This window comes from Brachyhypopomus gauderio, chromosome 10, assembly GCF_052324685.1.
Source record: "Brachyhypopomus gauderio isolate BG-103 chromosome 10, BGAUD_0.2, whole genome shotgun sequence".
NCBI lineage: Eukaryota > Metazoa > Chordata > Actinopteri > Gymnotiformes > Hypopomidae > Brachyhypopomus > Brachyhypopomus gauderio.
Window position 1 is genome coordinate 14241251 of NC_135220.1, and position 25000 is coordinate 14266250.

General features: G+C 40.0%; 3 protein-coding genes across 11 annotated transcripts in view; 2 read left to right on the top strand and 1 right to left on the bottom strand.

Moving 5' to 3' along the window:
* Nucleotides 1–7653, bottom strand: part of wrn (WRN RecQ like helicase) — a 26503-nt gene extending 18850 nt beyond the window's left edge. Inside the window, exons 1-9 of one of the 6 annotated variants that reach the window (XM_077019744.1) lie at nucleotides 7519–7653; nucleotides 5607–5738; nucleotides 3892–4000; nucleotides 2499–2620; nucleotides 1832–1977; nucleotides 1608–1756; nucleotides 1044–1193; nucleotides 809–854; nucleotides 628–733 (exon numbers count right to left, since the gene is read on the bottom strand). In XM_077019744.1, the coding sequence (XP_076875859.1) occupies nucleotides 628–733; nucleotides 809–854; nucleotides 1044–1193; nucleotides 1608–1756; nucleotides 1832–1977; nucleotides 2499–2620; nucleotides 3892–3957 (785 nt within the window). In that variant the 5' untranslated portion in view covers nucleotides 3958–4000; nucleotides 5607–5738; nucleotides 7519–7653. Of the gene's footprint in view, nucleotides 1–627; nucleotides 734–808; nucleotides 855–1043; nucleotides 1194–1607; nucleotides 1757–1831; nucleotides 1978–2498; nucleotides 2621–3891; nucleotides 4396–5606; nucleotides 5739–6324; nucleotides 7002–7264; nucleotides 7396–7518 lie in introns of those variants that run through there. The other 5 variants (XM_077019743.1, XM_077019742.1, XM_077019741.1 and 2 more) reach the window with 5 other exon arrangements.
* Nucleotides 3793–24888, top strand: tex15 (testis expressed 15, meiosis and synapsis associated). Of its 4 annotated transcripts, none has more exons than XM_077019736.1 (9): nucleotides 3793–3872; nucleotides 16523–16667; nucleotides 16855–17020; nucleotides 17109–17346; nucleotides 17737–17880; nucleotides 17977–18139; nucleotides 18365–23751; nucleotides 23855–23907; nucleotides 24050–24888. In XM_077019736.1, the coding sequence occupies exons 2-9, from the start codon at nucleotides 16547–16549 to the stop codon at nucleotides 24699–24701; spliced, it is 6924 nt and encodes a 2307-aa protein (XP_076875851.1). In that variant the 5' UTR covers nucleotides 3793–3872; nucleotides 16523–16546; the 3' UTR covers nucleotides 24702–24888. The 4 variants fall into 4 exon arrangements, with proteins under 4 accessions (XP_076875851.1, XP_076875850.1, XP_076875854.1 ...); XM_077019735.1 differs by lacking the exon at nucleotides 3793–3872 and adding an exon at nucleotides 15106–15233; XM_077019739.1 differs by lacking the exon at nucleotides 3793–3872 and adding an exon at nucleotides 15106–15233 and having other exon boundaries at nucleotides 17977–18112.
* Nucleotides 7348–11368, top strand: purg (purine-rich element binding protein G). The gene has a single exon (XM_077019754.1). The coding sequence runs from the start codon at nucleotides 7348–7350 to the stop codon at nucleotides 8386–8388; it is 1041 nt and encodes a 346-aa protein (XP_076875869.1). The 3' UTR covers nucleotides 8389–11368.
* Nucleotides 24889–25000: the final 112 nt, after the last annotated feature.

A 25000-nucleotide genomic window follows, 5' to 3' on the forward strand; every position in this document is an offset into this window, starting at 1 on the left:
GATGTTTATTTGTAATGTTTGCCCTTTGGTTAGTCAGGCAAAGCAGTGGTTCTTTATGTTCACTTCTCATATTAGGCTGATATCCTGATCCTGACAGTGAAAGTAGGGGTTTTCATGAAAATTCTGACATCATGCTGATGATTGATATTTAAATGTGTTGATCCGGCAGTATTATTTTAATTTTTAAATATATGTTTATATGTACAGTAAAAAATGAAATGAAATGATTCAGCTGTACATGTTTCAGCCGAGAGCAGAGTCACACAGCACATTCAGAATATAGTATAATTAAAGCATCATATCAGCTCTGTGCATCTGTAAAACTGAACAGAAAATACTGTGAATTTAAGCTATTACCTGTCAGTACTGGAGTGGTACTTATATTATTAATTGCTAATAGGTTTCTTCTGTAAACATGATCTATACACAAGTTCATCTACAGAGATGATTTTCAAGTTTTGTAATGATACCTTGTTTGCCTACAAATGCAAATAAAATATACCACTAAAACAGGAAGAAGGAACCTACACGTCCACCCCTGCAGACATATGCTCAAAACACTGTTCATGAACAAAATACAATATGAATATGAGCATTAAACAAGGAGGCTATTAAAAGCTGACCAACCTGCTTATGGAGTTGAGTCCATGAGGAATACAACCAGCAAGTTCTTCAAGTTCTCTGCTAATTCGAACGACCTCCTGCTTCAAGCGAGCGGGAGCCTTCGATGCGTCTGCAACATAAATATATTTGAAGATATGAACACTGACAGCCGTGACCTATATAAGAAATGAATGACTGAACTCACCAGAGTTCCCCAGTCTCTCTAGCTTCTGATGAATTACCAAACTAGCCTGTCAAGAAAGATGAAAGTGTTACTGCTCAATTTAAAGGTACAATAATCAGTCTAATTTCTGTCTTATTAAATTGTTGGCCTTTCGGATTAGATCAAGCGTAGTGTTTAATATCTTAACAGTTTTAAGTTTGAGTTTGACTAGACAAGAAATGACAATAATGACGTTAACAATGCACACCACACTCACATATGCGTCTGTTGCAGCGTAGTGTTTCTGCTCCTGTGTCAGCTCAAAGTCATCCCAGTGGCCACAGCGAACATCAGTGTTTTTGTAGAGTTTCTTTTTAAACAAGTGCTTAACCAGTCCATCCAAACTCCATTTCTCCATACACCTTAACTGATTCCAGGGAAAAATATAGATCAACATATCATTCAAACCAGGCCTTTAACATGCATCCTCCAATACATGCTTTTTACATCTTGGATGTTAAACAGCATGATTTTCTTTTGGTCATGTACATTTTTGGGGTGGGTCCTGAAAATGGCACAGAAAATGCAACAGTGGGCCTTTTGCAAGAACGTCTGCATATTCTTATCATAAAGGAACAGTATTTTGTACAGTACTCATTAAATAGGTCATGATTATTTTGCTCATTCTCAAGAGAAATTCAAGTAAAATGAGTGAGAAAATTGTTTAAGTAAAAACAGCAAATTACCCAAAACTGCTCATTCAAATTTAGAATTATTCTGTTTATATTAATGATTCTTGTAAGTGGCCCTGATTATTTTGAAAACAATTAGAAAAACTTACTTTATCATTTGCCAAATCCGACAGCTCTACAAATCCCTTCAGTTTAACTTCGTAATCAGTCAACATCTTCCACATGTCTCCTTCAATGCCCACCCCAACCTTTTTGACGTCATCATCTTCCAGGAGCATCTTAAGGCCAGAAGGGAATCCTGCAAAAGAACTGAAGTGAGGAGGAGGCTTCAAATGCTCCTGTATGAGCACAAACACTCCTTGGCTCACCATACCCGACATTGAGGAGATGTGGAAGAGATAGCACTTCTCCTCTGATGGACAGAGCTGGACCAAAGCAACCTTCTTAGTCCTCCCCTTAGTGAAACTCGGAGGCCATTCTATGTCGAACCCCACAGCCGAGCCAGGTGCAAGAGAGGATCTGAGCACAGGTGAACTCCATTCAGACAAAATGCAACTACACCTGCATGGTATAAGGTACAGCAAATGTGTTCATAATAGTCAAGGTATTCAATTCTGGATCTCAATCCCAATCCAGGAGTTTTTCGTTTTAATCACTGGTTGCTGGATGGACAGTTAACGTAAATATTTGCCCACTTTGAAGTAAAATGTAGTACCTGGGAGGGGGGATAATGTAGTACCTGGACTCTATGTGCTGTAATTTGAACACATGTTCTATTACATTAATTACCATCTAGTAACTGCAAAATTACAACTGTATTCTGCATTCATGGAGGCAAGGTGAATACCTTGCAATACAATGTTCAAAACATTTCATTACTTAATTTACTATATGAACTTTTAATTTATGCAAATATGAAAACCAAAGAATAAAGGCAAGTGAATTGAAACACGACTGAGCATTTTAAATAACTACAGAATTCTCCTGCATTGCTATTTCTACAAGATTCCAGTGTGGGAACATTGCAGTTAGCAGATTACCTTAAATCCTCTGATAAAAATGAGCAATCATTTTTCTCCTGGCTGTATACGACAGTGCCACTAAATTCTAGGAGAGGAAGATCATCTTCTAGTAAATTCTTTTTGTAGGTACAACATGATTGCTGGAAAACAAAAGGTCAAAGTTACCCTCCCACAAATACAGAGCTCGGGATGCAGTGGGGTGAAAGTAAGCAACATCAAGAAATAAGCTTTGGTGTTTTGATTGATTTCAAATCAATGTATTATTCATGTATTATTTACAAACTGTAAATCAACTTAAAGGTATAGGCAATTTTAATCAATAGCAAAAATATGCTACAGTGATAAAACATATCAGCTAAAGACAAATAAGAGATGTATTACAGATACTAATCTTAGCATTTAGCCTATATGTATATAAATGCTAAACTCTGTAAAAGCCTAGAAGCCTGTCAACTTTCCCTAGTGGAGCAAGTATTCTCATCTTTTACTTTCCAGAGTTAGGTTTATGGAAATAAATACAGGTATCACACCGTCCTGTTTTAACATCAGTAGAGAGTTCTAGTTCTAGTGATAATTCTCAGACAAAAACAAACAAATTCCTAAATTATGACAAGAATGAACCCACAGGCCGACAGACAGAAAGCAAGCAAGATATTAAAACTCAAAGTGGCCACAGAGAACATCTGTGTTTTTGAAGAGCTTTTTAAAAAGTGCTTAACCAGTCCATCCAAACTCCACTTCTCCATACACCTTAACTGATTCCAGGGTAAAATACAGACCAACACACCATCTAAACCTGACCTTTAACATGCATTCACTGATGCGTGTTTACATCTCAGATGTTAAACAGTGTGATTTTCTTTGGTCTTCCCAGTGTGTACAGGACTTTATAAAGCACTTAGTAAATAGGCCATGATCATTTTGCTCATGCTCAAGATAAACTGATTGACTAGTATTGTCACTTCAATCATAAATAAATTATAAAATGTTAATAAACAAATACCTATTAAAAAACCTTGAAACTAATTAACAATCTTAATTCAGAACTGATTACAGTTAACACAACTGATATTAGGCTCCACATAAACCCATTTTATTTTCTTTATTGTGTTTCTGCAGTCTGTGGTTAATTATTAAAAAATTATGGTATAGCTACACTTTACCACAAACCTTTTGGCCTAAACAGTACTCAGGTGTTATTTGAATAATGACATGACCGTGTGCAGATACCTGAGAAAAAAACATGCAAATAAATCTCTCGTCCAATAGAAAATACACACCTTGCTGAAAACTACTAGCACAAAGGGGAACTGAGCAGCGGACGGTGGGAAGTCTGCACAACAAAACACGTCTGTACCGACTACACCACGAGGAGAAAGGACACTGAAGCAGGTCAGTAGTTTCCTTTTACCTGGGGTCCAACATCAGCCCGGTTCGGTTCTCTTGACATCCATGCAGGCAGCACCCTGTCACCCATCGCAGGACGAAGCTCAGTGAACCAGATTCACTTCTGCAAACTGCTTTTAAAAAGGTGGTGCAAGATAAACGAAGTTTTAAGGTGTATGGTGAAGGGTACACATTCAGGTACACGCCAGCCTTACATTCTGTCCTGCTTTAACTCCTTCTCTATCTCCTAACAGTTCACAACACGAACATGTATGTAAAACGCTTCATCGCAAGTTGTTTTCTTCACGTTTAACTAGAAATTTATACTTCAAAGGATTATACTGCAAACAGTTTTACTAAACGTTTTGAAGTCTCTGTCCAAATTAGTTTACTTTAACCTGTCACTAGTCCAGCTATATGTTCCAAACGTTCCCGCTATTCCGGTAGTAAAATGTGACTAGACGCCACCTACTGGGCTGGAGGGATATTTACAGTTTTTCCTCACATTTCCAACTTCCATTTGTTGTAGGCTGTGTTGCTGAAATGCTTGTGCATTCATGTGTTGCATGCATAATTTGATTTAGCATTTTATATAATATCATATATATATATATATATATATATATATATATATATATATATATATATATATATATATATATATATATATATATGTATGATATATATATGATATTATATAAAATGCTAAATCAAATTATGCATGCAACACATGAATGCACAAGCATTTCAGCAACACAAATTGTGCAACACCCGCAGATTTATACATGTATGTATATTTTTCCTACATGTAGGTCTTTTTCCTATAAGCTCAGGTTCATATTCCAGAGGTCTAGGAACTAGAGGGTCCTAAACAGTATCTCTGTACACTGGTGTTGTTGCTGGGATATACTGGAGCCATTCTCCCAGTTCAGGGTGGTCAAAGCCCCTAGTTCTCTAGTAGATTACCATCGTACACCTTTTATCAGATGTTTCTATCACTTGGTATGATCTATCACTACAGCCCTCCTCTGTTGTTTGTGAATCACTACAATGTCTATTTGGTTAGCCATTACAATTTTGTCAGTCTATATGTGGAAGTGCTACAGGATCTTACTTCTGTCATTTTCTACCATCTCCAGGAGTGTGTCCCACTTTGACCTCAGCTCCTCCAGCTCAAACAACGCTCGAAATTTCTGTGTGCTGTGTTTCTGTATGCTGTGTTTCTGTGTGCTATGTTTCTGTGTGCTGTGTTTCTGTGTGCTGTGTTTTTGTATGCTGTGTTTCTGTGTGCTGTGTTTCTGTATGCTGTGTTTCTGTGTGCTATGTTTCTGTGTGCTGTGTTTCTGTATGCTGTGTTTCTGTGTGCTGTGTTTCTGTGTGCTGTGTTTCTGTGTGCTGTGTTTCTGTGTGCTGTGTTTCTGTATGCTGTGTTTCTGTATGCTGTGTTTCTGTGTGCTGTGTTTCTGTATGCTGTGTTTCTGTGTGCTATGTTTCTGTGTGCTATGTTTCTGTATGTTTCTGTGTGCTATGTTTCTGTATACTATTGACAGCCATATGGTTTTGGCATTCCGTGTGTGCTCTGTCTGCTAGCATTTTGCACCCTGCTGTTGTGTCCTGGACTGTTTCAGTGGTATCTTTGCACAACCTGCATCAGGGGTCATGGTGTGGTCGATCCCAGCCTCTATTGATCTTGTATTCAGAACTTGTTCTTGTGCTGGGGCGAAACCCCATGATTAGTACCTGTTCCACCGATTGGAGGGATTTCTCCATATCAGCCACGTCCACTATTTGCCAGTGGTACATACTGTGCAGGGGTTTATCCTCCCATGGTAGTCTCTGTTCCTCCTCATCTCCACCCACCTCAGGTTTCAGCTCCACACCACACACACACACACACACACACACACACACACACACTGCATGTCACATTTTGTGCAGCTTTAAGTCTCTGCAGACAAAGAACTGTAGAAAATCCCACTTTACCCTCACTCATATTCAAAAGTCACATTTGCTGCTTTGGGATGTAAGCGTTCTTGCAAGATATTACTGACAACTTCAGAAATAAATTTAACTTTGACCACAATCATTTATATTACGAGAGTGTTTAGCAAACTCTGGGGGTAGGGTCAGTGAACATTTCACAACAGTTCTCTTGAGTTTTGTGGTTACTTTGTGTTCTGACCTAATATAAGGTCAACCGTTAACGGTCCATCCATCATTTTTCGCATGTCTTTGACCACTTATCCACTGAACTAATAGTGTGAGCTGGTACAACTAGGTTGGCACAAGTGTTTTGTTTACAAATATGAAACACGATCCACTAAAGTGAGACCCAATGTAGTATGTTATGTGAAAGATATACTTTACATTATTATAAGTCTATTAGACTTACATTAAATTACACTGTATTTAGCAGATACTTTTACCCAGAAACCAATGCATGAGAAGGTCTAATTACCAGCATTAGTGCAGCATTCATATGCGGAGAGAGTTGGGGGCATATGAGGACACTCCACATTGTCTCTATGACAGAAGCTAGATGACGCAGCCTTGTGAGCGTTGGTTTTATAATCTCATCATGTGTTATTAGATGCCAGTTGTATCGTTATAAATAGCCTACAATATATCAAAACGCTCATCTACAGTAGACATTCATTGCCTTTGTGTTAAATAAACTAGTGTTTCAGCGCATTTTTAAGTAACTTGTCTGTAAGATTTAGACGTCCAGAGAGGCATGGATCAGTCATGATCTAAATGAGGAAAAACATTATAGTCCCTTCGGTACACAACAAAACCAATTTGCGCTGAGCTGAAGAGAACTGGTTGTGTTAAAACCCAAGATTGTCACAGACTACGCGAATCTAGAAAACGAAGTACACGTAGAAAGGACTAAAAGAACCGGCGAATGTTTAATGCCCGTCTTAAGGATGGTGTATACGGGAACCGGTACCGGTCGTTTTAGCCCAATGCCAGTTCGAGTAGGCGATGATAGTGTAGGTGAACGTTAGTTTTAATTCATGCTCCGTCTCTTTAAAGCGCCGAGCACAGCTGAGGGGAGGGGGGGGTCATTGAGTTCATTCGTATCCTCTACTGATGCAGCGCCCTCTAAAGAGACCCTGGATTGGATGGTTTCTCTCTCTCTCCTGTTTCATCGGGCTTGCTGGTGTTTCAGCAGGCAGCGATAAGTGTCAGATGTACGGTAAGGAGAATAAACTAGCATCCACAGTCAGCTGATAAATCTACGTGCCCGTACGATTCTCGTGACCTCTCATCGGGACACAGAAACTCGATCAACTGATGCCTCCATTTGGCCGGCCAGCAGCCATTTTCAGGTCAATCGAGGTATCTTGCAAACTTGTCGAGCGCATAAGCTGGCTAACCTAAATAATTGAGCTTACTGTGTCGACAGCGCGCTAGGAGAGCAGAAATGGAGAGGAAATCGCTCCGTGCTCCACTCCGCCGTCGGGAAATTTGAGCAGTTATGGCCGATGGTAATAATACAAGGGGGATGGAGAGAGGCAGAGGAAGGATTACATCAGATTCCTCTCCGAGAGGCGCGTATCCACAGCAGTTTGTCCTCTCCGGCACTCAGGGCGCAGATATTCAAGAGCTCGCCTCGAAGCGCGTCGACATCCAGAAAAAGCGCTTCTACCTGGACGTGAAGCAGAGCACCAGGGGTCGGTTCCTCAAGATCGCCGAGGTGTGGATCGGGAGGGGGAGGCACGACAACATCAGGAAGAGCAAACTAACGCTGTCCATGTCCATGGCCCCCGACCTGAGGTACTGCCTGGGAGACTTTATCGATTATTACGCGCACATCGGCCTCCGAGGTTGCCAAGCGCCGCGGCCGGAGGAGCAGAGCAACGGACAAGGCCGCCCGCTCGAGAGGCGCGCGAGGACGCAGGACCCGCACGCGCCCCCGCACGCGCCTCCGCACGCGCCTCCTCTGTCTCCCACCGGCTCCGCAGCGTCGGAGGAGCAAGCGCACCGAGTTCTGAAGAGCGAACTGATCGAGCGAGACAACCGAAAATATTATTTGGATCTGAAGGAGAACCAACGAGGCAGGTTTTTGCGCATAAGGCAGACTGTCAGCAGAGGGCAGGGGACTATGGGCTATTACGGTCAGGGCATTGAGCAGACCATAGTGTTACCGGCTCAAGGTCTCATTGAGTTCAGAGACGCTCTGTCCCAGCTGATAGACGACTACGGCGAGGATGGCACCGACGAGAGGAGCAGAGCCACTCGGAACCACGACCAGTCACCCGAGCTTCCCGAGGCCGCGTCGTTCCGCGTTGACAATAAGCGGTTTTATTTCGACGTCGGTTCTAACAGGTATGGCGTGTTTCTCAAAATTAGCGAGGTGCGGCAGCCCTACAGAAACACCATCACTGTCCCGCTCAAAGCCTGGGCCAGGTTCGGGGAGAACTTCATGAGATATGAGGAAGAAATGCGGCGTATTTTCACCTGTCACAAAGAGAAGAGGACAGAGACGCAAGCAGACAGTGAGGAGCAGGAGGATTGACGCCGGCTTGCCACGGTGTACCAGATGATTTACGCTTAGCAGAAGGGAGCGGAAATGTTGCAGTATTCTAGTTTATAATATATCCTGTTTTTCGAACAATGTACCTCTATAGCCTGTTACTGTACTGTACGACTCTGGTCAACTACAATAGCACTTTTACATTTAGCATCACCGTTTTATTTTGGGATTTTAATTTTTTTTTCATCGGCACATCTTTTGAAATCGTGTTTGGCAGGATAGTAACCTGTACTTAGGGTCAGGAGCTTAGAGAATCAAAAAGAATTCAGCATTTTTCAGTCAGGCTGAAAACAATATATATATGTGTGTGTGTGTGTGTGTGTGTGTGTGTGTGTGTGTGTGTGTGTGTGTGTGTGTGTGTGTGTGTGTGTGTGTGTGTGTGTGCGCGCGCGCGCGCGCGTGCGTGCGTGTGAGAGAGAGAGATAGAGAGCGCGCACCTGTGAGCGCGCGCCTAAGCGAATGCCCTTGTGTTAGTTGAATCAAGCGGTAATTTTAAATGTTCGTTACACATACAGAATTAGTCGTAATACGTGTTTCTGTTGTCAGACCATATGCATTCAAATTGGCTACGGCATTTGGCTATGATTGATAAACATAAAAATGCTTCTTCCGTGATGAAAGGTCAGATTAAATGAGCAGAAATTAGGTTTACTAAGTAAGAGGTATACGTAAGACGTAGTACTGCATATTTAAAATAGCAAAATTACAAACATTGCATCTTGTCAAAAAATATTTATATAGGTTTAGCAAGTGTTAAAATTGTAACTAATGAAGATGATATTGTGCTAAAATGTAGAAGGAAAAGAACATTGAAAAAGCTTTATAAATTACACAAGCAAGAGGAAAATATCAGTCAATGACCTGATCATGTAATGTGTCTATGACCTTCTTTATTATACTTCCTAATATATTTTGAACATGGAAACCTCTCTACATTTAAGAATAATAGATATGGAATGTTGCATTTTTATTAGCGTAACTGAAGACTCATCTAAATACCCGCCCTGTACTTCATAGGGGCTTAAGGGATTAGAGGTATTGTAACAGTTTGCATGGTAATTTGGTCATAATTTTCTTTCTTTTTTTTTTTAAAAAAAAAAGGTAAAATTAAAAAAGGAAAACATGAACCCATATCAATCCTTACAATACTATAATATTAATATAATAATAATAATAATGATAATGATAATAGTAATAATAATAATAAAGAGGTTAATTTGGCTATATTTTTTCATTAAAACATCATATGTGCAGCTAAATATGTTGGAACATATTTGTAAATGTATACATTCATTTCCTTTTTCCATTTACATAATAATTGGTAAACATAAACATAGTGCTGTCAATTCCAGGTTCAGAGATTTAAAGTCCTCACCAGGATTTTGCTCAAGCTTGCTAGATTTTCTAATTAGCAATCCAGGTAAAATTAGTGGAATCAACACAATCCAGGAAGCCACAATCCTGGTGAGGACTTTTAATCTCTGAACCTGGAATTGACACCTCTACATAAACATTGTATTGATTGGCCAAGAATGGAATACGATGAGATGCCTGGCATCAGTGTTACCAGTGGACATAGATCCTCCTTCATAATAAGTTTGTGTTAATTGTTTAGGAACATTTGAGCACACTGGCATTCAAATCGCAGAATCACTTTAAAATAATTTGAGCAAAGCTAGACCCAGGTGTGCTATGGTTTAAGCCAACTGAAGAAAGAAATCCCACATCTTATTAGATTGAGATTACCTTGAACTCATATAAACAAACACTGTCCACTCTAGAAAAGGATTGTTTTGGTTTAACGAGACACACTCATGCTTTCTCAAAATTAGATAGAACTACATATTTATTTATAAGAATACCTGGTTATTGTTTAAGTATATCACATAGTGATGCCATTTTAATATAATTCTAATTGTAGAATAATGAGCTATGATTAAAAACATGACTGACAGGTTTTTAAGGGCTTTATTGCTTTCACTCTTAAAACAGGGCTTCAAATCATAACTGTTTACAAAGTCTAGCAGTTATGGGGTCTTTTCAAAGCCTTTAACCAAAGGAAGCCTTTTTTGGTTGGTTTGTTTGTTTTTTTGCTCTGTCTCAGAGTTGCTGTTCTCCCTGAGGGCAGCACTAAGTTCCTTACATGATGCTCCTTGTTCAAAGTAAGCTTTCTATGATCCGTTCAAATTATTGTATTGCACATGTGCAAGCCTATAGAGACACATGATGGGGACCCACGTACACATTTGTGTGTATTAACTAGCGCTAAACTCGTCATATGAACAAGATGTGTACCAGAATCCTGACATTTGACATCGACACAGTACTGCTCAGAGGACACTGCTTCACGTGTCGGACGCTTAACTAGTTTTTCAAATGCCTTTTCTACAAGGGTAACAAATCTGTGCTATTGGACAGTTGTTCGCAGCTCATAGCACAAGTATACTTAAGAGAAATGAATTAGAATTTTATTCCTTGAAGCAGATAAAGTCCTCCCTATTTTATTATCAGAGTGTGAGTAGTTGGAGAGATGTACTTGAGCATGTTCATGTATGCAAATAATGTCCAGCTGACAAAAAAAGCAATCCTTTTGCCCATTCCTATTGGTTCTTAGTGCTTTAAATGACTTTGATATGATCTATAATCATATAGTTATTATCTATTTGATGTATTTCTGACCATTAGCAATTTTTAGATACATATCAGTTTAAAAGTCATATCTATTTCTCTTATAAATGATAAAGTAAATATAAGGAAAATATATGTGAGCTAAGCTCACGTGGCTGACCCATTAAAATGTCCTAAGACATTGGCAGCACTTCCCACAAGCACTTTATCCAGACAGCACGTTTAACTGCTGTTAGCTGCTTCAAACATTTGAACTTGCAAAGAGGGACTATTTCACACCCATGTGACTACCAGGAAGGGTCTGTTTCTTACTCGTGTGACAATCATGCACGTAAACAGCATCTATATATATATATATATATATATATATATATATATATATATATATATATATATATATATATATATATATATATATATATATATATATATATATATAAAATAAAAATACAGCACATTTTGATACTCTCTGGAGTACGAATTAAGTACGGTGGGACTAGATCTGGCTGTAAATATGTGGTCTTGTTACAGTTAAAGTCTCAAAAAGCGAGTGAGCAGAGAAATACTATAAAGACATAAGCAGGAAGTATTAGCGTGTGTGTCTGTCAGTAGCTGCCACTATAGTGTGTGTGTGTGTGCACTGCCTTTCCTGATTTTAGTGTGAATGATGCATTGCATGAGGGGAACTGCCTCAAATGGGTCTGTCTGGTGGCATGAAGCATTTCTGCTGGGAGGGAACCTTTACTGGGTGGTTTTCTAGACATGGAATACACTTAGGTTCCAGAAAATGGGGATGTGTCCAGAGTAAACTGTTCATAATTCAGAAATTGAATGAGCAGAAAAGTCGCCCATAGCGGCCTATTCTCTCTCATATTTTGTTTTTGTTTGTTTGTTTGTTTGTTTTGTTTGCCTCTTAGAAACATTCCTGTTTGAGTTTTATAATTCAGGACTCATACATACTGGGCATTGACATAACCTATACAGTCTGTTGTTAAAATGAGAACATTAAATGGTATTTGAATACTGAACTGATTGCTGAAGGGAAAGGCTGTATCCTTTAAAAGTGATGGCTAAAGGAGTGAAGGCCATAAAGGATGTTACCTCTCAACTAAAGATAATGCAACACTAACACAACACAGATTAAACATAACACAACACTAGTACAACACAGATTAAAGATGCACTTTAAAATTGTGTACATGTTTGTTCCTTTCACCTCAAAACAAACATACAAAACCGTGTTGTGTATATATATATAGTATATGAAAATTATCACAGTGCTATAATGTGTTATTTGGTACCATTTTTTCAAGTGGTACACATATGTATTTGTTTTATCATCAGTTTACATTATTTATTTTCTTGTGAGTGATCACAGTCTTATAAGGATAATATTGGTAGATCAGGACACATTTATGAACTTCCCTGGATTAAGTGGATACTTTGCTAATCTGTGAGGCCATTGGAGACGTCATTACATTGCAGCTATCCTAGTTCATCTTAAAACTTGAATTCATAGAATTGGACTGTTATAATGCATAGCTGAAGTTTTATCTAAGTGAGATATTTAAGCCATAAGCCTTAAAATCATTACAACATGATTGTAGTGATTTAGTTTAGGTTTATGATTTATCGTTACAATTATTTTTACCTTTAGCACCAAAATCTAATATTGGTCTCCTTGTAGTACTTTTGAGATACAAGAAGAAAGAAGGAATATATTTGCCTAAAAAATAAAAGTTAAAACTTTGAATGAGGTCCTTAAATATACTCAAGAGTAGTACTTCACAATGGGCAGATGAATACAAGGAGAAAAAGAACTCAGTAATGGTAGTTTCAAAATTGCAGTCCAGCCAAAGTGCATGGGCCTCTTTCTGTGTTAATAACGATAGTCGTGCAGGTAATGTGCTGTGTTGATGTGGATATCAAAAAAGCTCTGGTGGTTTCTTTCATTTTTTTCCTTTGTGTTGATCATGGCATCTCTGCTCCAGTTGGAATATAGAAATTTAAGTGTTTGAATAAGATTTAAAAAGAAATGGTGAGATAAAAAAAATGTTTTGGTGTATCTTTTGATAATGTAATGTACATCACTAGTGTGTCCTCCTGTAGTCCTATAGATTATTATAAGATTCAAAACAAGAAAGCAATTGTTCTGTATTGTAGCACTTTCCTTAATGTGTGTACTGTATTAGTTCACGTTTAAACATGTATGGTACTGTATGAATATTCATTAATTGCCTTGTAACATTTGTAAAAGGTTGCAACATGTAGGATACGTATCTGAAGGATACATAAAGTTTTTAAAGTTCATGCATGCCAACAGTTGGGTCCTGACTAACATTGAAAAAATGGTGCTATATTATATATAAAGGTGCTCATATGGACCACAGCTGCATGCATGTTGAGTGAAACATTGATTAAGTAGAGCAAACTTGACGCTAGTCACAAAAACGAATGACAAGATATCCTCCCTAAACACAAGTGGTTTTGTGTAACTGTAAACTGCACATGCGGTCAGTTGAAACCTCAAACACCAGACCGATGGAGGCCATAATGGGCTGCGTGATGGTTGTAAACGACGGTGCCAGTGGAGCACTGTGGTATCTGTCTGAGAAAGGTTAGCTCATAGTGTACCTGATACAGCACTCGCTGCAGTACATTATCAACAACGCCTGCACCAAAGCAAACGCTGAGATTCAGGAGGCAATTTACAGTTACCCGACCTTTGTGTGGATAAACTCCAAAATTTCCATAGACAATCTAATTACATACAAGTTTTTAATGCTTAGGTTTGAAATGTGTCTTTTTTATTAACTTGTAATGTGTCACAGAGTATAAGAAAAAAGATTTGCTATATATCGCAGATTGTTACGTGGGAAGATGTTTAAGCTCATGCTTTTAAAACAAAGGAGAATGTGGATATGTTGTATCTATCATCGTTTCTTTTATTTTATTGTTAAATAAAAATGACTGAAAAAAATCTAATTGTTACGGTCTGATGTACTTGGTGTTTTTATAAGTTTCATATTTAAACATATTAAACATGTTAACTTTAGGTTAACTTTAAAAAATGATAAATTAATAAGAAAATATAGATAATGAATAAATTATATTCAATGACCGCCAGTCTGGTCTTGAACACAAACATCTATAACACATGAAGCCCATGGATGAATAATGGATGCCGAGTTGGATCTGTCTAATAGGGCTGAGTTAGCAAACCCAAAGTCTGAATGTTTTTAGTAGAGCGCAGAGTGCAAATCCATGGTGAGTCATTTTTGCCAGTCTAATTAGCAATCCCACTCTTCCCAGTGTATTTTGGATGTTTTAATCTATTTAGTTCACGTTGTAACAGAAATGGCAGCTATGGATTCTTTCAAAGTTCTCTTTGGTTTAACACTTGAATCAATTTTAGGCTGAAAAAGGAAGTGGTTAAAACAAAACTGCAGGCATAGATTGTGTAAAGATAAAAGAATGGTTATTAGCCTCTGCTTCCAAAGGTCAGTTGAAGCAACTGCTTCACCAGTGCCTATTTCCTGTGTTGCTGTTCTCAGGGGAAGTGCACACACACACACACACACACACACACACACACGCGCCCAAGCACAGGGCCTCTAGTCAATAAGGCATAACGCCAGGTATGCCAGTTTTCTTAACGTGAGCTGTTCTGTAATGCTGTATAAGCCGGTCAATAAAAATCAAAAATTTATTTTGATTAAAAGCACACGTTTGCTTTTTGGTGGAATATGAGTTGGAACTACATGCTTAATCCTGTGGATTCAAATGATGCAAGAAAAATGTTAATACAGACACAAAAACAGCTGGAAAAAGTAAAGGGTAGCCATTGACTTACATTTTCTATTTGATGAGGTCAATATAATACAAAAACAGCTTTAGATAGCATCAAAATAATAGAATAATCAAAAATATAGATTTCTAATTTTTCCTTGGTGCCTGGGGGTTGTCATGTGGCCGATTCTGCTAAAGTTCATGGTGTGGTTGGAGTTAAGCACAACCTATAGGGTTACCGCTAGCAGTGCTGGGTAATTTCCTGTGCCTTTGCTGTTTAGAGTTTGAGGTCAGGCGTTTCCTTTTTGGTGTGTCTCACTTGATGTTCCTCAAACTAAAGTGACAAACTGCACAGTTCCCTACAAAGGCACATCTCTCTTTCCTTACTCAAATGTGTCTTCTACATCATGGTAAGTAAATTAAAGTTTTAACAATTTTTTTAAATTGTCATAAAATTAATTAGACATCAGTGGCTGTGCAGTGAGTGGATGTGTACAGTGGAACTAGATTGCAACATAGATATGTACATCTGAATTAAACATGTGTTTTCTAAGCATGCTGCAGTAGTGACCTTTTACATTTCACAGACGCACACACACACGCGTGCGCACACACAGACACATATACACACACACACACACACACACATACACAGATAATACATCTGTGTTCTCTAATCACCTGTCAACATTTTTGTGCATTTTTTATAAAAAGTGATTCGTTTGCAACAGCGAAAGGTTCTGTCCCTCTCAGTATATGTTGGAAGGCTCTTAGTAGATCCCTGAGGGCTTTTAGTAGATCCCGGGGGCTCAGTAGATACTGGGAGGGGGGGTCTCAATAGATCTCAGGCTCTTTTTTAAGCTCTCTGCACTGCATCATGCGTGTAGTGTTCATTCCCAGACAGAATATCTCACTCACAGATCCATATCTGTTATTTCCATGTGTGTCGCACTTGCAGGAGGTCGAGGCACACAGAGTAGTTTTTTTGCTTTTTAGAGTATGTTACTCGACTTTAGGACCTGTACATAGTCATAGAGTCACATGACTGAGGCAGAACAAATGGATCATCAAACGCTTATCTGCAGATAGTAGGCAAAGGTTGATTTAAAGAGGAGTGCCATGTTAGACATGTGCCATAATCAGGACTGCTCTGCAGTGGAGCTCTCTGCTCACATGGGCCCGGGTAAGCTTTGTTTTTAATACACTGCTGGGTGTGTAAAAACTTAATCATGTTAAAACTTCATGGATGGAGGAACATCGGGGTCAGGAACCAGTAGGTTACAATATTTAGAGCAAGCAGATGATTTAACTAAAAATAAATGTTAGGGGGCAAATTGACAATGGTAAAAAAAAAAGAACAAAAACATAGCAGTATTGAACTGATGCACTTGAATGGGGCATTTGTAATTTTTTCACAATTGTGGGGTGGACAATGAAGAAACATTTATCAACAGAGCGAGCAATTCTAAGTCACACAGTCATTTTAGATGGCCATTTTTGAGGCTAACTGTTGTGGCAAAGCCAGCAAGTAACACTTCTGAACGCCTGTGAAACAGAAGTGGGTGGTACCTCACATATTAGCAGAGGGATGTACCCTAACGAGAGCATATGAACACAGAGGCCATTTCATGTGTACAAATATAAGACCACATGCTCATGTTTCATTCATTTGTTTGTTTGTTTGTTTGTTTGTTTGCAGGGTGGTCTTCAGTAGTAAACAAACATGGATAAAAAAGGGGCAGAGGGCACAACGAAGCCCTCCTTGGCATGTCCCACTAAATCATCCGGGCCCTCGACTCTGAGGAACTTCACAATCCCCAGGAAGAAACGTGTGTCTGGACAAGGTTCTCCCAACTAACCCTAACACCATCACTAACACTAACCCTAATCCTAATCCTGGGGGAATCACTTCTTTTGTCAGTAAAAAGAGAAAGCACCAGCTCTGCATTTCATCTAAAACTCGAGATGTTCATGCTTTGCCCTGTCCGGTGGGTTTTCAGTGTGCTGCCTGACCTGTGCTTTTCCAAACAGCTGTTCTGGAGCCCTGTCCCAAGGAGAGCTGGGATTACAGCCTTATTCAGTCCAAACTGAGAGAGTCCAGATTAGACACAAGGAAGGAAGACGCTGATGCCTGGCTGTGGAGAGACATAAAGTTAGTTCACAATGAAGAGTTCCTCACAGAATTCTCTGAAAAAAGGTACATCATAAAGCATTAGCAGCTAAACGTTTATACATGCACTAGTAACATAGTTAACTTCATTGATTGCTTTCTAATTGCTTTCTAGGTCAGAGATGCGAAAAAAAGGTAGAAATGGTCGGGAAATGGAAGAAAGGTTTTGCTTTTTGGTCGCTTCATATGAAGCAACATCTCAGGTTTACCAGCACGGGCTGAGGACTGAGAAACAGGACCAGTATTCTTTGGGAAAACCATCACACGGAGTTTATTTGTACAAGCATGTTGATGTGGCCTTAAAGCAAGCAGCTTACAGCACATTAAATGGAAAACATCTGATCATTTTTAAGGTAAGTTGAACTCCTGTTGTAAATGCAGACTTGTTCTTATGACATTTAAGATCTTGTGACATGGCTGTTATGTTGCTTTGATTCTGTTAATCTGGGTCCTGTTAAGTAGGCATAATAGGTACAAAATATTCTTTTGTACCACTGTCAATCAAGATGCTAAATAACACCAAGGTTTGACTGTATCCCTGTGTGTCTGTTTTTTTGTAATGGCACACAATTGTAACGCACTTAATGCACTTTCATGATACGTTATTTGTTCACATGGTGTTGTCCATTTATGTCTTGTGTTGTACTGCAGTATGCCCTCTGTCTAAGGAAAATTTCTCCCCTGGGAGACAAATAAAAGGAACTTGACTTGATGTTGCTGTTTATGTTTGCATTTTCCTGAAGGCCCTGTTTGGGAAAGTGAAAAAGGTAACACCAAGCTTGGACTGGAATAGAACTCCAGACCCTATCGTTGCCTTTGATTGCCACGTGTCTAAAGATGCAGTTTCCCATCGAGACAGTCTTTCCCAGCAAATTTTGGGCTCTTCGGTAAGTCAGCAATGGCACACAAAAAACGCAACAAAAAAAAAAACTCAATAAATAGCCAAACCGAGTGTTTGAATAATTGCTGTCTTGTGTTCTCAGGTGTTTCTGTTTGACTACACTGAAAACCAGGAGCTCAACAAAAGACCAAGACAGTGTTTACCCTATGCAGTTGTTTGTTTTGATCCAGCAATTAGGGCCACGCCACCCAAATCCATAAGCCCACCAGTTTCACCCGGTAAACATCCTTCTGGCCTCATGCATGGTACAGTAAAGCATTCCATACTAAACATATACTTTGGGGATTAATTAGTGAGGCAAACTGATAAAAAGTTATGGCAGGGCTTTGTCTTTTTGAACTAGAACTTTTAGACCTCTGACGATACCAATACAAACTCCCCTATTTACTCCTTCTTTCATCCATGCATTCATAACCAACTGCAAAAAAGCCTTACTAATGCACTGGTGGGTGTCTCGTCTGCCCTGACAGATCATGCAGAACGTTTCAGAGGATGCACTGTGGCTGAGAGACGAGGCCGGGGGGAGAATGCCACAGTGACATTCAAACATTATGCAACGCAAAGCTTGGAATACAAACCTCACCCTCCTGGAGAAGACGCTTCTCTGATTCAACAAAATGAACCGCAGAGCTCTTTGCATGTCATTCCTCAGCAACTATGCATGCCTCTTTCCCATGCAGCTGAATCTATCAGTCTCTCACTGCCGCATCTTGATAGTGTTTCTGTGCAAAGCTTTCTGGGGGAAATCGCAGTTTCTTCAAATTTAGAGCACAGGAGCCCCTCAAACACCCATGGAAGTAGTAAAAAAATGTGTGAGGTTACACCAAAACCTTTGGCTGAAACAGTTTCCACCATTGTTTACTCTTCCCGAATGGTCAAGGACCCACGGTTGTCCAGACAAGAAAAAAATATCCAGGAACAAAACTTGGAAGAAGAGAAAGATGGAAGTGCCTCGGATTGTAATGAGCAGGCTTGCTCACAAAACCAAGAAGAGAAGACAGATCCCACTATAATCACACACTGTAAAAAACAATCAGTAGGTATGAATGAGGAGCACAGAGAAGATAAAATCCAAAAATCTTCTCTGCATGATCCACATACACTGGATCGAAATCCAAAACCAAAGGCTGAAAATCTGCCTTCAATCAAGTTATTCAAAATGAAATTTCAGAAATATGCTGCATATTTTAAGATGACAGAGAAGGAGAGACATGAAAATATAATGTCTCAAGAAAATTTGACGTCTGAGCAAAAACAATTATTGATTGATCGCATTCATTTCTATGAGGTGCACTACCAGAGATATATGCAGGGACTGATGTTCCAAAGAGGCACTGAGACAGACAAGAATTTAAGTTCATCTCACGTAAAGCCCAAAAACAATAAAATATGCCTGCCCACACAGGAAAAAAGACCTTTAATGATGAAAGAGAACACTGACCAAAATCAGTCCAATGTGACACATTCAATAGCATCAAATGTTTCAAATTTCACATCCACAGTTGGTTCAGTAGACAGTGCGAGATATAAAGTAGACATGTTTAGCACAGACAATGATAAAATCACAGATAAGAGCACTGAATGCACAGCAAACACCCTGCAGGAGAAAAAGGAAGATTTTTCAGCAGATGCTCCTGAATTTTATGTAGAGCCTCAAGATGAAAGTGTGCTTCGACCTGTAGGAGAAGTTGGCATTTTAGAGCAGTCCCTTGACAAGGGTCTCCTACTAATTAATACTTCAGAGAAGAATGAAGCCATAGAAAACAAACTTGACTGTGAAAAAACACATTGGTATTCCAGACAAGACCAGGCAAATGACCAAGCTGTCAGTGAAGGTGAGACTCCCAGAAGCTCATGGGACTATTTTCCAAGTGAGACTACACTAAGCATCGACATGGAACAGAGTCTTGAGTCTGAGCTGCACAACATCACAGCTGTGGATGGAGAGAACTGTGTCGACACGCCAGCCACCCGTGTGTCAGAGAACAATGATCTTTCCTCTACTTCTGCAATGAGGCAAGAACAGCAGAGTCAAATTAGCCTTGAAAAACAAAATGGGGAATTAGAATTCAAGACACTTTCAAAGTCTGATGACCATTCTGAGATGTCTATAGTGATTAAAAGAAGGGAATCGTCAGAAAACACTATCCAGAGTTCATTATATGAGAGATTAAAGCTGGATCAACTACTGTCAGATTTAAATGGAGCAACAATTGTCTCCAAGAAATCCTACCTCATTCCAAAAGATATGGGCAAAACACCTTTCCTTAATCAACAATACAATTGCTTTAATGAGATAATGCCAAATGAAGACAACAGTAAAGATGAACTTAGGAGCTGGACGTGTGGAGATGACAAGCAGTTTATAGTTATGAGTGAGTTCAAACAGTTGCCATGTTCAGCAGGGAGGCTCACTCTATCTGAACGATTCTCCAAACTGAGAGCTTTTCACAAGAAGCCAGCCGTGATTCACAATGACAGAAAGTTCACCAACAGCTACACAGCTGCTCCCACTGTGGATGGGACGTCTGATTTGGAAGCTCTCATACCAAGCAGTGAAGGAGGAAAAGGACGTATAAATAATAATGCTAAACTAATTCAACTAATGACACAGAGGTACAATGAGAGGTCACTTGCAAAGTGCGGACGCTTTAGAAAACACTCCGAGGCATTATGGAGAAAAACACCCAGCTCTGGTGTGTTTTTCCCTTTAAAACGTCCAACTCAATCAGTAACCCACGTTCTGACCACAGCACTTCATATCAAGAAAACATATCTCCAAAAGGCAAAGAAAACATCTAAAACAAAGCTGATCTCAAATAAGAGCTCTCGTTTTAGGGCTTTGTTCAGCAAATTAGCAGTGGATTTGTCTAAACACCAGCCATGTACTACTGACACAACAAATACCAATCTGAAAGAGTATGATTCATGCTTAAACGTGGGTGCGATATCTCAATCATCTGATCCTCCAAGACACCACATTAATAGTGAGTCCAGCAAAACATTTGTTGATACTAACATTTCAAGTGAAGACTGTTCTTGTCTGAGCACATCTGCCAGTGAGAATAAACAAGACCATGATGATGGGTTTGTGCACATCTCTTTGTCCAAAGAACAAAGCACTGCTTCCCCAACTAAACACACAACAATTGTTTGTAGTGATGTTTCAGGGATTCTAAGCAACAGCAATATCAAGAAATCACAGGGGACAATCACTTCAGACTTCAAAGGTCCAGTACTGACCTATGAAACAGAACCAGAAAGGGGAACAAGCAGTAATAGAATTCGTCATCGGGAACTACCTTCACCAGTCACAAGTTCTGGCAGCAGTGAGTTATTTAATGCTGACGTTGAGGGTTTAAAAGAAGAGTGTAAGTCATCATGGACCATACCAAAGGAACCAAGAGAGGAAGAGTGTGACACAAAAGAAATTTCCACTGACTATAACGCTGGAACCTTCAAGGTTCAGGATAGGCCTCCTCAGGCCTTCTCCAGTAATCCAGCAGGAATAACTTCAGGAAGTAAGATTGGCAGTTATTCTGAAACAAAATGGACAGCTAAGACTCCAGATTTGCCCAGAATAATAAATGATGAAAAGGCAGAAACGGAGGGCGGGTTTGGTCATGACAGTGTTGTGGACGCCACAAGTGGACTGAGCTGTGTGACCACACCACCTGTGGTTATCATGGCCAACGTATTAAAAACAGGCGAGGCAAATGTCCGCATTCAAAGTAACGATTTGCATAATGGTGCAGTTGGCACTGACACAAATGGCAAAGAGTTATCAAGAAATGTGACAACTAATGCTGACCAGAGCAGTTTAAACTCGCTGAAAGATGCCAGAGACAATGCAGGGGGCTTAATCTCTCCTCGTGAGGATATGAATCACCCTTCAGAGTCTATGCCGAGCTCTCAGGACCAGTCTGTTGCCGAGCATGCAGAATACAGAGGCCTGGTGGAGCCACAGGTGAAGACCATGGCAGGTTTGAACAGAGGAATCATTACAGATACAAAAGAGGCAGACGCTGCTGGTGATCTGCACGCATCCTGGCAATGGCGTAACAAGAATAGCATTCCAAACATGTCAGAAACCCAGCTCATTACTAAACTACGAGATTATTTGACCAAATTTGAAGTCTCTGTCAAGAAACAGGAGTCCGTGGATGACTCTGTAAATAAGAGTAAGATGCCAATGGCTTGGATAACGTTAGATAGCACAGTTCATAAACGGCAGTTATTGGACATGAGACACTACAACAGACCGGGTTTGACTAATATCAGACATGGAGAAGATAATAGTTTGGGCCTGCAGTCCTCAATAAAAATTGAACAGGATGTTCAAAAGGCCAAGGTTCTAACTGAAGCTCTCAACAACCCAGCAACTCCTACCAAAACAAAGACAAGCAAGGGCTCGAGTCAAACCAAAAGCAGGACATCAAAGAGAAGAAGAAGGAGCAAAGAGGTGACCGCTAGTCCTCATGGTAGCAGCGCTCTGGAAGCGGTACAAAAGAAGACTCATTCATATCTACTGGTAAACAAAAACACTGACTCACTGCAGACATCTGCAACTTTGCCCAACACACAGCAGCACTGGATTCAAAACCATACAGAATTAGCGGGAAAAAATCTGATGATCTGGTCCCAAGGCTCAGGAGACCAAAATGGACCAAACGGACAGCAAGGTCAAGTCAACCAATCAGAGGCTGAGAAAGTCAATGAAACGAACAAACAAGCTGTTTATGAGGAACAGGTAAACGGCGCCTACGTGCAGATCAAGTTCAGTGTCCAGGACATCTCCAACAACCTAAAGCTGGCGGATCATGCACGTTCTGTGGCAGAGCTTCACCCTCTGCAGCTGAAATGCAAACGCATGCTGCACTACTTCATCTCCAACTTTGAGCGAGATCAGCAGGTCTCTTTTGACCAATCCTGTGTTTCAAGGAATCTAATCTTGGAAAAATATTTTGACCGTCCTCCTGCAAAAGTGGAGCTGAAATTCGAGGCAGTGAATTCTTTCTTAGAACTCCAGATGATGATGGAGGCTTGGCAGTTTGTTGAAAACAAAGTCAACTTTCTGAGGAGAAAGCCAACATTTAGGAGTTTGCTATGGTATGATCCAACTCTCTATGGTGAACTCTATAAGGGGGCTGTAGGATTTCAACAACAGTCATCGTTGTTTTCAATGTTCCAGCAGTGCCTTTCTACCGAGGGCTATGGAAAATTGCAGGAATACCATGTTGCTGTGTCAACGTTGCACCAGCAGCTGCAAGATTCCCCTGACACCTCATACTACATGTACCTGAAGAGTAAAAGAGAGAGACTTGAAATAGAAGCTGCCCTCAGGAATCCCCAAGACATTAGCAGTTTCTTCCTGTCTGTACCAATAGCTGCCATGATCAACTTCGGAAACAGCTTGGAAAGTCTGGAAAAAGTATATCGTATAGTGATGACGTTTGTCGAGACACCATCCGATTGCCTGCCAGGGATATTTGATGTAGGGAAGGCAGAGCATCTGTCTATTTTATGCAGATACCTTCAAGAAAAAATGATGTTTTTGAAATCCTGCGAACATCTCAGTAAAGTGTCATGGTTTGGTCTGGAGCATCTTCTTTATGATGCATCCAAGGTTCTTGCATGGGGGGAATATGTCATACCTAATAAAGTGCTGGCATACAAAAGGTCAAATCAACAAATAATCTATGGGGTGACAGAGGCTGGCATAGCTCTGGTTAATACAGTGGACCAGCACCCTCAGTTTACAGAGGCATTTCAACTCACACCACAACAGCAAAAGGAGGCTGTCAGGAAATACAGAAATGACCAGTCAGGGAGGTCTACTGACAGAACAGACAGACTGGTAAGGTTTCACACCTGCTTATGTGTTTCATGCTCTGCAGTGGATTCATATTAATAAAAAAGTAAGAGAACATTTATTAAATGTTTTTTGTACTGTAATCTAGAGCATCCAAAGTGAAGGTGGAAATAAAGAAACCCATGGACCAAATAAAAGAAGGTAAGGCCACATCTACAATTGGCTGGCGAACCTGGAACCTTTTTAGCTAAATGTGGTTTGTATTTCTGTTAACTAGTGCTGGTTAACAGTCAAAACAGTCTGAATTGTTTTTCTAACAGTAATTATTCTCTGGTGTCTCCAGGGCAACTCATCCTCCTCTAAGGTGTAATGATGGTGGTTTTACTCCACTTATTCAAACCAATTTGGCAGCCCAGTTTGGCAACCAAGCTCCTTACACTGCAATTCCTAAGAAAGGTGCTACAGCGCACTGTAGAATGGCTGGAAAGCACGCTTGGGACCAGAAGCCACCAAACACAGTCCATGCCTCAACGTCACATTCTGAAATAAGAGCTCTGCTCCTTTCGAGAAGCGGGACAGTGCCGGGCACGGAGATGAGGACCGCCTCTGTGACCAACATGCAGAATAGCTACATGGTCAGACAGCAGCAATGGCCTCCACCACCGATCTCGAGTCCTGCAGCTGTTGGGAGGATGTTGGGTGGCACACCCCATCTCAACGAGCTCCCCAAAGATCAGCGGAAGGAGCCCATGACACCCATGGTCCAGCCATGCTCCTTCCCCACTTTCCCTCTGGACACGGCTTCTGTAGTGGCACCAGCCTTCACCGTTCTGCCGTTCACAAACACCTTGAATTATGTGCCACCACACAGCCAGCCGATCCAATTAAACTACCCTTATTTTGTTTTCAATGGACAGACGTACTCCACTGTAGGCTCCACTTTGTCTACGTCAGGCCTTGATGCGGAGACACAGCTCCACCCCCACCCTGTTTAGAGAGAGAGTACATCTTATACTGTTACCTAGGTACTGTGTAATTAGACTGTAATTATTTATTTTATTAAATCAAGGCGTTCTTGTTTTAAAAGAGAGATTTTCTCGATTCAAGTGGAGTTGGAATAGAGAAAATTCTGAATGCTCCTCTTGTTCTGAATGTCTGTTTCCAGTTAAATATTCTCCAATACTATATGATTTGGTAAACACATTCAGTGTAAATTATTATATGTGTTAATATACAGCATATATATATATATATATATATGCTGTATATTAACATATATATATATAATATATAT